Source organism: Protopterus annectens, chromosome 16.part0 (assembly GCF_019279795.1).
Source record: "Protopterus annectens isolate FY-2018-M chromosome 16.part0, PAN1.0, whole genome shotgun sequence".
Classification (NCBI taxonomy): Eukaryota; Metazoa; Chordata; order Ceratodontiformes; family Protopteridae; genus Protopterus; species Protopterus annectens.
Genome location: NC_056750.1, coordinates 605,316,678 through 605,334,778, shown reverse-complemented (window position 1 = coordinate 605,334,778; position 18,101 = coordinate 605,316,678). Strand labels below are relative to the sequence as shown.

The following is an 18,101-nucleotide window of genomic DNA, read 5'->3' as shown; positions in this document are numbered from 1 at the left end:
GACAGTTGAGGAGGAATTCCTCCTAAATGGGAGGAAGTCTCTCCCACTACCAGTTGTAACCTTTGTGAATTATTCTCAGAACCCAGGTGTTGGATGTGATATGGTGCCAAATACGAAAGTGAAGGTTTGGAATTTGGCAGTATTTTATAAGATTGTCAGTGTTGGGATGGAGGAGGGAGGAGAGAATGGACTGATGGACAGTCAGTCTTTTAAAGTAAAAGAAGATCCTACGTTCTTTTTCGTGCCTCCCTGCCAATGTTCTCTAAATGTCTGCTTCTCTAGGTTTTTTTTGTTGGGACTGCTTGTATTGTTTCCTAAAGTATCCTGAGCTAGCTGAGAAGTTCCTTCTGTATTTAGTAATGGAGGATTGAAATATTTCAGATACCCCCAAATTAGCCTTCCCCTTTCAGCAAATCTTTTTAATTACCTCTGCAGAATAAGAGTCAAACAGAACCTTCTTATCCAAGGCAGCATTCAGAAGTTCAGCATTCACATCTTTCAACTCTTAACAACATTCTTCACCTCCCTACACAGTAACCTCAATGCCCCTGATTATAATCCAGCTCATTCAACTGCTTACAACTCTTATACTATCATACTCTTTATAAGAAACTACTTCCTGTACATAGTTTAAACTGATGTTTCAAAATCTGTATTTACATGACTTACGTACTTGACATTTCTGCTGATGTACAAAAGTGTACTGCAATCATACATCTATCTATGTATTTGATTTGATGCTTTTGTTCATTTATTGTTGAACTTTTCTCCATGGGTCTCCAATGAAAATGGGCTCATTTCAGCTCAGTGGACCATCCCAGTAAACAAATGCAAATAAATACATATCTTGATATACCCTACTTCCCTTCCAGCATTACTTAACTTCTAGCCTCACCTCACTAATTCCTTAACCTTCTAATATCCTTTTTGTTATATTCTTACACTAACCTTTACCTATCCCAGAATTTATGACTGCAATTTACTACCTAGTTCTCCTGCCAGAAAGAGTACATGGTTTTTATGACCTATTACTTATTCTGTTAAATATTTTTCATGCATCATTATGTAATACACATTTTAGGAACTCTCTTTGTTCTATCTTGTATATAATGTATGGTCAACTTTACTGCTTGGCTTATATTTTGTTATTTTTTTATTGTATTCACAAATTGTATGACTTTTGTTATTTTCTTAATATTTGTAACCACGGCTTGATATATATTTTTTTAATTATGTTTTAATGTGTACTATGGAACTTTTCTCCCCAGGCCCTCCCCTAAAAATGGGGGCTCATACCCATTCGGAATTTCCTGGTAAACAAATATCAAATCAAAAATACAAATAAATAAATAAAATCTTCTGACAAGTTTTGGAGGCACAGCCAAGCAAACATTCTCATCACAGAGTCAATAGCAGCTGCTCTGGACACTGCATCAGCCATGTCATAATAACATTTAAATGACTGCTTGGTTACCTGTAACAAAGATAAAAGAAGGGAATTTAAAGAAGTCTTGACGACTAACTTAGGAAGGTCAGCTAACAAGGTTTTCATTTTATCAAATGAAGCCAACAAAAACTTAAGACATGTGAGCTTGACAGTTCACTGTTCTATAAGCTAAAGTGGAAGAAGTACATCCCTTATCCAAAATGATCAAATGCTCTGCCATCTTTATCAGATGGAATAGGGCTAACTGCCATAAGGTGCTTAGAAGAGGAAGTTTTTGACAGAGAGGCCACAGCAGGATTTGCACTAAGATCCCTAAAAGAAAATTGTATGTCTGAGGCACTCTATATAAATGTTTCAGATTTCTTTTGGCTGGAGTCTCTGTCAGGTAAAAGCAGTGGCTGCAGAGAAGGTATATTCCAAAGCAGGAAGAAAAGAAGGAAACAACCACAGACTGCTGGGATATCCACCTGTAACAAATTCTGATGTTTCTTTTTGTTTCAAATTAAAAAGGTCTTTCAACCTGCTAATGGTGTCAGAAAAGGGCAATTCTTCAGCAGAAACGTCAGAGGAAATATATTTTTCTGTTTCACATTCCCACTTTTCAGGGGTAGATAACTGACAGGTATAGTCTAATCCCATTTCCTTTACACGAGATTCAGATTCAGAACCTGATGGGGAAGGAGACCTTTTCTTTTTAGAAATTCCAAACTGTAATAACTAAAAGGCTTTGAAAAAAAATTAGCAAATCCTAGTCAATCATCTTTAGTTCCTTTGGTTGTAGGTGACCCAGAGACTATGCGCATTTAACTATCTACTTTGTTTTCCTGAGTGTGTCTGTCAAAGAGGCGTGTTAAGACATCCAGTCATCCTCCCAGGGAATCTGCCCTCAGCATGACTTTGACAGGGAATAAAATCTGCCTCTTCCACTGATGCTGTAAGAAGTGGTTAAACCCTGCCTGAACAGACATACAAGTGGCCTTGGAGAAGTGTTAACCTCTCGGCCCTTAGCAGCCTCACAAGGGACAACACTAAAGAATCAGAGGACTATCAAGGGCCTCCAAGATGGCCACAGCTAAATCACCACATGAAGGCTGAGGCAACTTGGAATCCAAAGAAGAGACTGAAGCTTTCCTTGAAGCTTTTCTTCAGGATCACGGTGGGGAACATCCGAAGAGCTGGAACCTTGGTCCATTACACTACTGGTAAGTGCTTTCAATTTCTTGTTCTCTAAATAAAGTAAAAGGGTACTTTGTCTGCTTTTACAGATTTTACAGTCAAAAGATGAACTGATTAAACAAGCCTGAGTATTGTGTTCTTTCCCTAGGAAGATGAGACAAAATGTGTAGTAATTGTTATATGGTACTTGTCACCCACATGAACACTTTTCCATTTCTACTAGACAAATTCTGACAGAAAAAAATACACTTTTCCAGAAAAATAGATGACAGTCCTCAACATAATTATCTGCACACTTTGCGATAACTACTCAACTGCTGAACCAACAAAGTCAAAGTTGTAAGTGAAACCTGCTAGTTGCTTTGATGGCAAGAAAGATCTGAAGTGTTGACACCCATATATCTGTTCTTATACGGATTCACTCTCAAGCTCTAATGGTTATACAGACATGTGGAAGATAGATGGACTTCTGATCCTTGGAGGATACGTCCAATACATCTTACATTACTACGACTGTGATCTGATGAACATCTTTATGATAACATAGACCTTACCCACTGATAACTATATATTCTAAAAATTAGATTATATATTTCAGTAAAGTTATTGAAAATAAATCAAGCTTCAAATAAACACGAGAAGTGGGTGGGTGAAAGCCTGTAAATGTTACATTTGATACATTTAAGCAACCAATACATCATACACCTATGTAAGTAAACCATGCACACTAAGAAAAAAACATGTTTTATAAAAAGGCAGAATTATATTATTTGCAAACTGCAAATTACACACACACTACAGTTAAGTAAAGAAAACTGCACTTAAACTGAGGGCCGACATCAGACTGCTGGCTGGTATGTCTGCTACATTTAAAATTTTTTCAATTCAACTATAAACCTCCAATTTAAAACAAGTTTTGATAATACTGGTATGATGACAAGCACAACAGAAAAAATTTAAAAAAATCTTGTTTTAATGTTTAATTCTTGCTTTCTCACCTGTGCCAAGAGTCAGAAACTGCATGCCGACTCCAAGAACAGAGCAAAGTAGGCTCTTATATGGTGGGAAACGGAAAACATCTGTATGAATGATCTTCCAGCCATTATCACCTTGGTCAAAGTCTTCACCAGCCTCATCCTCTATGTTGTAGCGACTAAAGTCATTCTTTAGAACTCGCATAAGGATAATGACGACAAAGCCCATTAAAAGAAAGACAAGTACCATAGAGTTTATTATGGACAGCCAGTGAATTTCAAGTGTTTTTGGGAAGAAGCTGTAGTCTCGACTTCGCTCACCTCGCCTCTCATATGGCAGACTAGTCTCAAACCAATGCACACTGTAGGTGTGTGTAACTGATAAAGGAATATGTGCATCATCCAAGCTGAAAGGCTTCACATCCTTCATGGTGACATTTGCAAAAATAATGCGATCTCCATTATACTCGATATTGAAGTCCAAATGTGTCCACAGCCCAATTTTGTGAGTGTGAGGAAGAAAGCCACTCTCTTCTACATAGCCCACAAATCCCCGGATTGGAATATCATCCAACACAAATTCAAAATAATACAATTCCTCAATGGCATCTTTCAACTTTTCCACCTTAAAAGAATACAGGAGGAGAAAAACTGTAAGGACACTGAAAAATAAGGTTACATTAAACAATGGTTTCTTAATACCGCTTACAAAAATTTTTGTTCACAGTGTTTTAAACCAGCAATGAGAAGACAATAGTAAAACAGGCAACAGAAGCAGTTCAAGTTCACATAACATAGGTGGAACACTTTCAGATGAATTACAAGCACATCTTTACCCAAGGTTTACTGTATGAGTGATTATTAGTAAATAATCCATGTGTCAGGTATGACATAGCAGATTAAATAAGGCAAATCTACATAAAGCAGCAGGGTTAACACTCAATGTTTCAAAGTAATGACAAAGCTCAATGGTACAACATTAATCATGCATGCTGCTTTTACATTAATAAAATATATGGTATCACAAAATCTGCAAACATTCATGTACACCATCACACTATTCAACAAATGGACTACTACTTGTTTCACCATGAGACTCTGAGTCGAAACACATGGGAGGATACTACTGTTGGGTATAATTGTGGGTAACTAAATGATATGATGCTACGTGCTAGCAAAAAGTAACATGCTTTATATAAAGACAGTGGCAAAAATGTATAAATGGGCAGGTGATCAATAACTAAATCTTAAGTGCTATTCAGCTGCACCATTCAGTTCTCCCCTCCTTCAAAAACAAGAAGTTGTGACTTACCATAACATTCCATCTGTGTTGTCAGTCTTCACTAATCCTTGACTGCGGGCTCAGTTCCAAGCCTTGGAATTGACTTTGCCGTTATTCCAGCTCGTGCCTTCCAAACATTCTCGGGCCAAGGTCTATCCACAATGCTCCTCACCAAATTACCTCAGATCGAGTTTGCATACACTAGTGACAGACAAGAAATAATAGATAAGAGGCCATATCTCTGCCCTTATTATGAAACCTATCTTTGAGAATATTTGATCCACGAAGAGTTTTAAAGGCAGGGGAAAGGAGGGAGGGAATGTCAAAGATTTTTGAAGATCGACAACACATTCAGAATGTTATGGTAAGACATCATTTCTTTATCTGATGTTGTCAGTCTTCACGTAAGCCTTGACTGTGGGACAAAGTCCCTAGCTACCTGAATCTTGGGAGGTCTCATGTAAGAATGCACCCGAGTACAATCGAGCTGAAGGATGCATGCCCCCTAGAGACCAAGTCCAATTTGTAATGTGCAATGAAGGTATGAGGAGATGCCAATGTCGCCGCAGCACAAGTATCATCTAAAGAAGCTCTGGCATGAAAAACTGCAGATGCTACTATTGCTCTAGTTGAATGTGCTTTTAGAGATCCTGGTGGGTGGAGTCCCTTTCTGTTGTAAACACAGGTAATACAATCTCTAAGCCATTTGGCCAGAGTAACTTTAGATACTGGGCACCCTAAAGTGACTGAAGAAAAGGAAAGAAATAGCTGGTCAGATTTTCTGATCTCCTTTGTTCTGTGAAGACAGAAATACAATTGTTTGTGTACATCCAAGTAAGTGCAAATAGTACTCCCCTTTATTGGGAAAGTTGGGAAAAAAGACTGGCCGTTGTACAGTCTGACTGATATTTGCCTTGGAAACGACCTTTGATAAGGAGGGTGGGTTTGTCCTGAGGGAAACCCTGTCCTTATGAAAGATTAGGTAAGGAGGTTTGCAGGATAAGGCCTGTATTTCAGATATTCTTCTGGCTGAAGTGACAGCTACCAAAAATAAAGTTTTCCAGGGCAAAAATTTTTACTGAAGGCTCAAAGGGGTGACAAACAATAGACTGAAGTACCAAATTCAAATCCTGTGGTGCAGAAGGTTCCTTATATGGAGGTCTGAGCATTAAGGTTCTTTTCAAAAAGGCTTTGCAAAGTATATGCAACATAAGGGAAGAACCACTTACACCGACATGAAGTTCAATATCGCAACAAGATGCATTCTAATAGTAGAGGCTGAGTGAGTGAAGACAAAAAGTCTAGAAATTTATCAGGCACCGAATATGGGTCAAGATTACAGTCTAGCAACCATTTAGTAAACTTTAGTCACTTATTATGATATATTTTTCTTGTTGAAGGTTTGTGGTGGGCCAGAAAGATACATTAGACTGGGGAGGTAAGAAAGGATTGCCTGGCAATTATGGGAACTGGAGAAGCCACGCAGTAAGCTTGAGATGCTGTAGATTTGGATGAATCAGTTCCTCCAGGTGGACAATAGGTCTGCGTCCAGTATCCAGGGTTTCTGAAGTAGATGAGGCCATAGGAAAGGAAACCAGACCTGCTGAGACCAGAATGGGGCAATGAAGATTATCCTGTTCTTCTAACTGCTGGCTTTCTTTAGAAACTGACATATTAGTGGAATCGGAGGAAAGGTGTACAACTAACTGGGGGGGGGGGCAAACTTGACAGAGAGTTTCTTTGGGTGACTCCCTAGTGGGGGGATAAGGGAAAAGTAATTGCTACACTTGTTGTTCAGAGGGGAGGCAAAGAGGTTGCACCAAGGCTGGCCTCAAAGGCAGAATACCTTTTCCGCAACCACTGGATTGAGCGACCACTCGTGAGGCATGAGAATTCATCTGCTCTGTTTGTCCACCATCACGATGGAGCTCCCTGGAATGTGCATTGCCATTAGAAAGTGGTCTGAGGAAATCACCCATTGTCAAACACTGAACGCTTCTCGACAAAGACTAAGATCTGGTTCCCCTTGCTTGTTGATGTACCAGACTACCGACATATTGTCTGTTTGAATTGCAATCGTTCCCAAGGGGAAGGTATCTTGAAATGCCTGCAATACTAAGAGCACTGCCCTCATCTCTAGAACACTGATATGCAAAATTGGCCTCCAGCTGGGACCAAGTGCCTTGGACTGTCTTTCTCAGATAATGTCAACCCCCCCCCACCCTATCTGGGATGCGTCCATGGTCACTATGGCTTGGGGTTGAGGGTAGATAAAGGGATGGCCCAACAAAACTGCTTTAGAATGGAGCCACCAACTCAGGTCTTCTGTGCATCAGTTTCTGATCACGATTAGATGGGACATTGGCTGATTCAACAGGGACCATGGAGGCCAGAAGCCATTGAAGAATTCACATGTGATATTTGGCCAGAGGAACTAGAATGATAGAGGTTGAAATTGAGCTTAGAGTTTGCAGAATGAGTCTCACTGTTACTTTCTTGCTGTGAATGATCTGACTGACTTGTGATCTGATCCTTTGAAGTCTTTTTAGGTGGAGAGAAATGCTATGCCGGAGTGTGTATAGAGCATAGCTGCAATAAATTCTAGCTGTTGGGATGTTTCTAAATGGGATTTTTCATGGTTTATAGTGATTCCTAAGCTGGAACAAAAGGAAGAGAGTATACTCTTGTGCCATTATGAGTTGATGCCTGGTGGGAGCAGTAAGGAGCCAGTCATCTAGCTATGGAAACACTTGGAATCCTAGCAGTCTGAGGTGAGCTGCTACCACTGCCATGCACTTGGTGAACACCCTGGGGGTTGTGGTGAGACCAAAGGGCAGTGCCCTGAACTGACAATGACTGGCTCCCAGCCGGAAGCACAGAAACCTTCTGGACCGCTTGCCTATTTTTATATGGTAATACGCAACCTGAAGATCTACTGAACACATCCAATCATCTTTGTTCACCCTATACTTCTGTTCTTGGAAAGAGACTATCTGGAATTTAGTTTGTTGAACTGATTTGTTCAAATGACTAAGATCCAGAATTGGTCTCCAGTCCCATTTTCTGTGGCACTAAAAAGGATCTTGAGTAAATCCCGGATCCTCTCCGGTCTGGTGGGAGTGCTTGGATGACTCTTTTGGTAGAGCAGTCTGAGTTTCTAAGACTGCTGTATATCCCTGTGACTGGGTGGACTGCTGCATCCCTGTGGCTGGGTGTAATGTTCGAGATTCTTTTTAGTCTTTTCGGTTCTTCTGAAAAAGGGATATTGTAACCTCTGGTTATAGTCATCTGCACCCAGCTGTTTGTTGTTATTTTTAGCCATGCAGACTGGTGCAAAGATAATCACCCCCCCCCCCCTGCCTCCAGAGGAAGTCAATCGAACCTCCTTTCAGGAGCCCTGAAAGGAATACCTGAAACCCTGATTCTGCGGGCCACCTCTGCCTCTTGCGTGGCATATTCCATTGTTACTTCCCCTTCTGCCCTGGGGGAAGTCATTGCCAAGTGAGTCCTGGAAAGGCCCTTGGGACTTCTTGAACCAATGCCTTCCACTTCTCTGGTTCCTGGAATAAAGCCATTGAGGAGTAGAAAAGCATACACCCACGGCAGAAAGTGTCATCCCATCTTTCTCACATCTGTCCAGTCTCTCTTTAACTTTGGGACTAAATAGGGATGTTCCATCAAACAGAGCATTGACAAAGGCAGACTTAAATGGCTCCATGAAATCACATAATTGCATCCAGGCGCGTCTCCTCATGGCTATGCCTGAACCCACTGCTCTAGTCGTCCCTTTAGCAGCATGTGCAATTAGCCTCAAGGACGAGTTGGATATAGATTCTAGGGTGGCAAGCTTAGAAGTCACTGTCTCAAACTCCTTCAGCTACTGCTCCCAAAAAAGCATCTGAAAGCTCTTTAATCAGATCTCTTTGAAGCCTGGTAAAATGTGCCATACAATTCAAGAACCTGACAGCGAAGATCAATGAAGCATATATGCACTTCCCAAATCTATCCATTGTCCTAGACTCTTTATTAGGACGATGGATAGCAAGACTTTCATTTGTAAGTTCCTTCTTGGGGGCTGCCACAACTACCATGACATCCACAAGAATTCCTTTGGCCCAGTGTTGTTGATCATTAGGGACAGAAAGGATGCGGTCAGGTCTCTTTGGGATCAGCTTGAATAGTGCCAGGTAACTTCCAAGCCCGTTGAGCGATCAACTTAAGATCATCAGCGGGTGGAGAGATCCAAGAGGTAGAGGGCTGGGCATGGAAAGTCTTTAGGTATACCAATTCCTCTGAGGGAGGCTGGAGGGTAGTCCAGCCAACCTTCTGTTTAAAGATTTCTAGGATGTCCCCGAAGGAAACATATTCAAGGCATGACGTAGGGGAACCTTCCCTTCATCAAAATCGGTATCTTCTGTGAAGAACTCTTCAGGGGAGTTCAAGTGCTTTCTCTTTCACTTTTTCTCTGAAGGTACCTCTTCAGTGGATTGCTCTGGAGAGGTATCTGAAGATGACAAAACCAATGTGGTTCGATCCTGAGACTTTTGTCTGCTCTGTCCCAGGGAAGAGACTGGAGGAAGCTCTGATAGAGGGGATGGACAAGATGTTTGGCCTAACAGGGAAGGCATAGACTGTTTGCCCCACAATGGACAAGGCCTTCTCCATGGCCAGGAAGGCCACTCCCCCTCAGTAGAGGGATGAGAGCCCAGAACCAAAATAGACTCCTTCAGAATTGTGGTCTCACCCTGCACCAAGGAGGCCGCCTCCAAAGCCAAAGCCAGGGTCGAGCTTACATATGCTAAAGAACTGAGGAGTATGTAGGGCTCCAAAAGAATCAAAGTTGAACTCTGCCACTCGGAACTGGCACCCAGGAAGGTCTCCATTTCCAACAAACTGGAAGAACTCAAGGTTGAAGTCGGGAAGGTAGGTACCAGGGGCTTTAAAATCTTAGCTGGAGTCGAAGAAGGAATAGACAGAGGTGTGAAAGGTGGCAAAGTTCCAGAGCTAACAATGCTAGGAACCATGGAAGGAGGCAATCCACTCACCGTAAGGAGCTGGTCCACCAGTCTCATAATATCGGCTTCAGACAAACTCTTGGTGGACCTAACAGAGGAGGCCGATGAAGATCTTGGTGGACGTTTCTCCAAAAATGGTCTGGGAGCACAGTCCACAAAATTCTGCCTCTCTTTCATAAAGTAACTCTTTATTTAGCCCTAGGATGATAATTAAATCCATTAACTCATCCTTCACTAACTCTGATATGTTTCCTATCTTTCCTTCTCTTCCTTTCTTACTTTATCCTCAGTCTTTTCATTATGCTTTCTAATTATGTTACTTTGTAAAATGTACTATGCTTTCCCCATGACATATGTGGGATCCTATATTGCACTTATGTGTAAGACTATTGTGTTATTAATTTCCCAATTTCCTAAAAAAAAAAAAAAAAAAAAAAATGTTTTGTTTTTACTTGACTTATTTCTTACTATTTTAGCTTAAATTACTTTATGTTCACTTTTTATTAAACTATGTATTAATACTTGGAGCTTTTCTCCCCGGGCCTCTACTGAAAATGGACATATATCCAGCTAGACTAGCCCGGTCAACAAATGTAAAATAAAATAAATAAATAAATAAATAATCTACTGGGGGGGGGGTATACTGTACAAAGTAAAATTACAATTAAATTGTCCTTTGGTTCCGTGTGCTCAGTTGGTAACAAAAGGGGAGCATCTTTAAATGACATCAGTACCGATACTGTCTGCATCGATACCTGTACCGAAGGCACTGATGCTAAAGAGGTTGGTGCAGATGGCAGCAAGGACTGAATATCTTGACCCACCAGTGCCAAGGAGGCTGTCGGCACCAAGAGAGAATAGACCATTTTACTGGGCGTTTCTGAACAGCGTGTCAGAACTGAACGACTTTGTGTCTTCAGTTTGGAAATGGAGGAAGATGATGAACTGACTTCAGTTTTTGGACAAGATAAAGTCATCAAATTCCAACTTAAGAAAACCTTTTAGGATGAGTTTGTTTTTGCGATCAATCATAGTTCTGGAGATAAAACTGTGACAGCTCTCACAGTCTTCTTGTAGATGGACTACACCGAGGCAATATACACAGTGTGTGTCCAACAGAATTTGACATCTTCCTTTCACATTTTTGGCACCTCTTGAAATAAGATGTGCCTTTGGAGGGTTTGTCGGCTATTACAAAAAGCCAAGGCCACACACACACACACACACACACACACAGTGTTGTACGAAGAAAAAGGAAAGGTCTATTTAAGGGGAAAATAAAGGAAGAGGAAGGAAATACAAAGAATGGTATATAGAGCAACCCAAAGGCAAAGAGGGGAAAAGTACAAATGATGGTACTTAAGAAAAAGTACAGTTGTGCACACTTACCATAATTGTAAATGTTAGAGCGTATTCACTGATGCAGTCATTACATTTGGGTTATCTGCCTGCAGGTAGCCCTCAGCCGGCCTGAATATCAAAGTCTTGTATTCCTGCATTGGATGCGGTCTCTTTTTCCATGATGTCAGGTCGTCAGGGGTATAAAAAGTACAGTTTTGTACCTACCATAAATGTAGATGTTCGAGTGCTAATACAGCTGCAGTAATTACAGATGGGTTCTCTGCTGTCAGGCGGTCCCTCGGTCAGCCGAATTCCAAAGTCTAGGTCCGGCGTCGGTTGTTGTCGCTTTCTTTCCTGACGTCAGTGAGGCAGGGGTATATAAAACACAGCCGACGCCATTTTCTTCAGTCTTTCTTGCCCCAGATGTCAGGTGCCCCCAGAAGGAAGGCAATACATAAATTATATTTATATACATGAAATGCAATATAATCAAAAATCAGTAGTTGCAAGCAAATATACCATAGAAGGATAACTCCATCAGGTTGTATGAAGAGGGGTTAGGCCCTAGGCCTTTACCAAGAGGGGAAGGAGGGAGGGAAAAACTGTACTGCAGCTGTATTAGCACTCGAACATCTACATTTATGGTAGGTACAAAACTGTACTATGTTCATTGTGCATACAGCTGCAGTAATCACAGATGGGTAGAATCCCAAAGCTACGCACAGGGTGGTAGGCACTAGGTGGAACTGGGATGAGCCAGAATGCCCTGCAACACAGCAGTGGCAAAGCCTGCTCTAGTTTTGGAATATAAAGGCAGATGGTAGTGTTTTGTGAAGGTATGCACAGAACTCCAAGTGGCTGCCTCCAAAATATCTTTGGTAGGAACTCCTCTGAGGAAGGCTGTAGAGGTAGCTGTGGCCCTGGTGGAGTGGGATCTGATGCCTGTAGGGACAGATTTTCCATGATAGGAGAAACAAAACCGTATGCAGTGGTCTATCCATTTTGAAATAGTCTGTTTGGAAACTGGCTTCCCTTCAGCTCCTACAGCACAGGACACAAAGAGTTGTTCTGATTTCCAGAAAGGCTTTGTTCTGTCCAAATAATAACGTAGCTATCTATGGATGTCTAACGAGTGTAGGAGCCTTTCCCCTTTGTTTTGAGGATTGGGGTAAAAGGTAGGCAAGTGTATGGCTTGATTTAAAGCTACCCTGGATACCACTTTAGGCATAAATGATGGGTTGGTTCGAAGGGAAACTCTATCCTGATGGAAGATGAGAAAGGGCTGCACAGCCATGAGGGCTTGTAGTTCCGATACTCTACGAGCTGAGGTAATGGCCAGAAGGAAAGCTGTTTTCCAGGACAAGTATTGCAAATCTGTTGAGGCAGCTGGTTCAGAGGGAGGCAATGTTAATTTTTCTAAAATGTAATTAAGATCCCAGGCTGGTATTGGTTGTTTCCTTGGTGGTCTTATATTCTTAGCCCCTCTGAGGAACTGTCTTAAGAGTGGGTGAGAGAATAAGGGTGGATCCGTGTTGAATTCTGCAGAAATGGCTGAGGCATGGATTTTTATGGAGGAAAATGAAAGTCCACTGTTCAGCAGCTCAGCTAGATACTGTAATACCTGAGGCAAATTCAGTTTTTTAGGGTCCTGGCCTTTTTTCTCATTCCAAGAGCAAAACCGTTTCCATTTTGCGGAGTAAGCCTTTCTAGTAGATGGCCTTCTGGCCTCCAAAATGACATCCTGCACCTCTTTGGGGAGTAGAGTCTGTTGTGGTGTTAAGGAATTTTCCATGCAGCGAGACTGAGTGTTTTCAGCTGACTGTGAAGAGTTTTGTAGCTGTGCTGAGTCAGCAGAAGAGGCATTAGAGGTAGGGGCTAGGGAGGAGTATGTGTTAGGCTCCTTAGTAGTGGGTACCAGTGTTGTCTTGGCCAGTCTGGAGTAATTAGTATCATCTTCGGTCTGTCTGCTCTTGCTTTCAAGAGCACCTTGGGCAGAAGAGGCAGAGGTGGGAAAGCGTAAACTGTCCATGCTGTCCAACTGAATGAAAGGGCATCCACTCTCCAGGCCTTTGGATGAAAGGTCCTTGAACAAAACCTTTCCAATTGATGATTCCTGTGGGAGGCGAAGAGATCTATGTCTGGCCTCCCCCATGCTTGGATTATCTTTGTAAACACTTGAGGATGTAACTTCCATTCATGTGGATCTGTCATATTTCTGCTTAGATTGTCTGCCAGCGTGCTTTCCAAGCCTGGCAAGTACTGTGCTTGAAGTTCGATTTGCCATTCCAGAGCCAAGTTCCAAAGTGTCATGGCTAGTCTGCACAGGGGGTATGAATGTGTTCCTCCTTGTTTGTTTATGTACCACATTACTGTGGTGTTGTCTGTTCTTATCAATAATTGTCCTGGATGCAGGAGGTCCTTGAAAGCTGTAATTGCATTTATCACTGCTAGCATTTCTTTTTGATTGATGTGAAGGTGCTTTTCCTTTTGGGACCATTTGCCCTGAATGCACCCGTCTGTCATGTGCGCCCCCCAGGCGTAATCTGAGGCGTCTGTTGTGATGACTTGATTTGCTTGAGGCTTGCAGAATGGAAGACCTGTGTTTGTTTGACATGCTTGGGCCCACCATAGAAATTCCTTTTGCAAACAGAATTATTGGCATTATTGTTTCCAAACTGTGGCTGTGTTGAGACCATAGGTTTTTTAGGTACCATTGAAGTTTCCTCATATGCAACTTTGCACATGGGATTAAAAGAATGCAGGATGCCATGAAGCCCAGAGCCTGCAGAATTTTCCTTGCAGTAAGCCTGGTACAATTTGCTAGTGTTTTGAAGTACTGAGTTAGTTTCCCCTGTTTTTCTGGCGTAAGATAGGCCTTCTGGGTGCTTGTGTCCAAGTTGGCACCCAGGAAAGTTATTTTCTGAGATGGTGTTAGCCTGGATTTCTCTTTGTTGATTGTGTATCCTAGAGAATTCAGTAACCGTGTTGCATAAGCCAGATGTTCCAGAAGTATGTGCTTGCTGTCCGCTTGGATCAGGCAGTCATCCAAATAAGGGTAAATTTGTATCCCTTGAAGTCTGCAGTAGGCAATTACTGATGCCAGGCATTTCGTGAATACTCTGGGCGCAGTAGATAAGCCAAAGGGCAATGCAGAGAATTGATAGTGTATTGAACCTGCAAGAAATCTGAGGTATCTTCTGCAGCTTTGTCTGATTGGGACATGCAGGTATGCCTCCTTGAGGTTCAATGTTACCAGCCAAAACTCCTTGCCCATCATGGGAAGAAGCTGCTGTAATGTGAGCATCTTGAATTTTGGTACGAGTAAGAATGTGTTTAGGATGGATAAGTCCAAAATGGGTCTCCAGTCGGTTCCTTTCCTTGGTACCAGAAATAGCCTGGAATAAAAACCTTGACCTTGTTCGTGAGTAGGTACCTCTTGAATAGCTTTCATGTCTATGAGCTTCGAAATTTGCAGTTGTGCCTCTGCCCTTTGATTGTGTGGCAGGTTTGGCATGCCTCTCATTTTTGGGAGAGTGTGAAAATGAAATCTGTAGCCTCTGTTCATAACGTCCAGGATCCATTTGTCTGTTGTGACAATATGCCAATTTCTTGTAAATAATGCCAGCTTTCCTCCCAAGGGTGCTGCCAGCTGATACTTGCTTGGCATAGAAAGGAGGAAGTCATTGTGTTTGTTTCCTGCATTGTTGTGCACTGTCTTCGCCACCTCTTGGTGCTGGAGTTTGCCATTGCCTGCCTCTATATGATCGTTGTGATTGCCCTCTGCCCCTTGTGTGCCTGTCTACTTCTTTGGGGCTTGTCCATGGCTGGAAAGGACCAGTTTTTAGAAGGCCAATTTCTGCTAAAACGTGATGGTTGAACCTGTAGAAAAGCTTTGACTGTTTGCATAGATTTGGCTTTTTCTTCCATTTTCCGTAGCATCTCCTCAGCAGTAGTACCAAATAGCACATCCTTTTGTAAAGGAGCATCTAGTAGTTTAGCTTTCACGTGATCAGGCAAGATTTGTTCCCTAAGCCATGCATGTCTACGAATGACTGATCCTGTAACAGCAGCTCTACTTAAGGCATCTAGGGCATCATAGCCACATTGTAAAGTGTGTTTACCCACTTGTTCTGCACTATGCATCATATCCTGCAACTCCTTTAAATCTGGTTGTTCAGGTTGAGACATTTTATTTCTTAATTGTGATAACAAACTGATGATATTTAAGCATATGAAACTGACAATTTAAGGCCCTCATAGCTAGGGTGGCCAAGGTATATACCTTTTTTCCCCACCTTTCTAAGGATCTTGACTCTCTTTCTGAAGGTAGTGGATTCTTAGCAGTAGAGGCCTTCATTCCCTTGGGGCCTTGAGAAATGGTTTCAGGGTTAGCATTATGGCTTTTGTAAAGAAATTGGTGAGAGTTAGGAACTCTGTAGTACCTATCAGGCTTGACTGGGGCAGGAGGCAGGGAATCCGGATTAAGGCAAGCCTCCGAATAAACACCATCAAGTACGTCCAAGACAGGAGGTATCGCCAGAGGTCTGTGTTGAGGTAACAAAAGAAATTCCCCAAGTCTTTTCTTGGAATCAGAAAAGTCTTGGTCTTCCCAATGGAAGTGTTCCCTCAAGGTGTGCAAGGTTTCCCCAAAAGAAAAATCCTCAGGAGGAGATACAGAAGGAATGGACTGCTCTGCATCCGAGTCTTATAGGTTCATAGGTTCATACTAGGCTATCTGCCCAAGGGCATTTATAAGCCTAGCCCATAGTTATGTGGCTTTCGCCACCCCTTTAGTTTGAATAAAAACTATGCCTATCATTTTGCTGTGCCTCTGTCAAGCAGTGACACTGAAGTAATCCCTGGGGTACATCTGCAATCTCCCATCCACTGGTCAAGATTCCTCTTGAACAAGGCCAGAGAGGTGCTCTGCCTCACATGTACCGGGATTTTGTTCCACAGCATAGGGAGTCTCTGGGTCCTGGGGATGGGCCATTTCTTCAAATGGGGAGTAAGAGTGTTCCTCTACATCAGAATGTTCTGAAAAAATGGAGCCCTGATCAGAAGAGGGAAAATCTTCCTCCACTCTGGGCCTCTTGTCTGGAGGGGGTTGGGAACCCCTGATAAGAGTAATTAAATCTTCAGCCATTTTAAGCATCTGCTTTTTAGGCATGGGACCTGGGGATGGGCCCTGTGCAACAGGCCTCTTGGGACGCCTGGCTGATTTGGACTTAGTAAAGGCCTTAATGGAAAAGGAAGATGAAGGTCTAAAGACACCATGGGTGGAAGTGGACCTGTCCACATTAGGAGGTTCAACGCTCACAGTGGCTTCAGTGGTTGTAGTCTGGAACTGGGCCGAGGAACCTGCGGTCTCGGTTACAGAAGACACCGCCAAAGAAGTGTCGTCAGTAGTCAGGGACTGCATAGGCGTCTCGCTGAGAACCGGACCACGTGTAGCCGGTTTTGGCGTGGTGTCGGTGGGGACCGCAGACCTCGCGTGTCGGTCCTTGTCCTTGCGTTTTTTGGTCAAAACGGTAGTCGGAGTCTCCGACGACATTTTATAAACAAAGGCTGTACCAAAAAAGTGTTGGGCGAACTCCGCCCGACGCTTAATAGTGCGTTTATTGAAAGTAGCGCAAAAGCGACAGCCCGAGACATCGTGGTCTGGGCCTAAACAAGGTATGCAAAGGGAATGGAAATCCTTATGCGGTATTTGCTTCCCACAAGAAATACAATTGTTAACTTTTTCTGACATCGGTCTGAGGCAAGAAAAGTTTCCCCAACGGGGTACTTAGCTTTAATGAAGACTTCAGTTTCCAATTTTTCGTAAATTCAGGAGCTGGCCGACCGGCACTTGCGAACTGCTTCTGCTTCTGGCACCGTGCGGCAAAAAAGACTGGAGAAAATGGCGTCGGCTGTGTCTTATATACCCCTGCCTCACTGACGTCAGGAAAGAAAGCGACAACAACCGACGCTGGACCTAGACTTTGGAATTCGGCCGACCGAGGGACCGCCTGACGGCAGAGAACCCATCTGTGATTACTGCAGCTGTATGCACGATGAACATCATGTAGCCAACGCCATTACATCAGTTTTTCTAACCCCAGCTGTCAGGTGCCCCCATAATGGGAAGCAATTATATGTTAGGTTACACCTCCAACAAAAAGCAAATACACCAGAAAACTTAACTACACCAAACAAGAAGGAAGGTAAAGCCAAGAGAAGTCAGGTGGCTGGAGGGAGGGTAACCAGGACTGCAACAGTGAAGACACTCGAACATCTACATTTATGGTAAGTGTACACAACTGTACTATGTTCTTCGTGTTTCACTGTTGCAGTCATTATATTTGGGTTGATTCCCAAAGCTAAGGAAGGGAGGAGGAATTTAGAAAGCATTAGGACCAGCTATTAAGCCCTGCAAGACTGCAGTGGCAAAACCAGCTCTGGATTTAGAAGGAACAGGCATGTGGTAATGCTTGGTGAAGGTATGTACAGAGCTCTAGGTAGCAGCTTCTAGGATGTCCCTGGTAAGGACTCCTCTGAGGAAGGCTGTAGAGGTAGATGCAGCCCTGGTGGAATGTGATCTAATCCCCTGTGGGGTAGGTTTTCCATGGTGCTTATAGCAGAAATGAATGCAATGGGCTATCCACTTAGAAATGGTTTGCTTTGAAATGGCCTTCCCCTCTGCCCCTGCAGCAAAGCCAACTAGCAAGCTGGTAAGATTTTCTGAGAGGCTTAGGTCTGTCCAAATAGAATCTAAGCTGTCTGTGCACGTCCACAGAATACAGTATCCTTTCCCCCTTATTTTGAGGATTAGGGAAAAAGGGAGGCAAGTGAATGGACTGTTTAGAGCCACAACAGACACCAAC

General features: G+C 42.7%; 1 protein-coding gene across 2 annotated transcripts in view; it reads right to left on the bottom strand.

The window, feature by feature from the left end:
- Nucleotides 1-18,101, bottom strand: part of TM9SF1 (transmembrane 9 superfamily member 1) — a 320,432-nt gene that overhangs the window by 224,868 nt on the left and 77,463 nt on the right. For both annotated transcript variants that reach the window (XM_044058483.1, XM_044058482.1), the window contains exon 3: nucleotides 3,622-4,222. In XM_044058483.1, coding sequence (XP_043914418.1) covers nucleotides 3,622-4,222 — 601 coding nt within the window. The remainder of the gene's footprint in view (nucleotides 1-3,621; nucleotides 4,223-18,101) is intronic.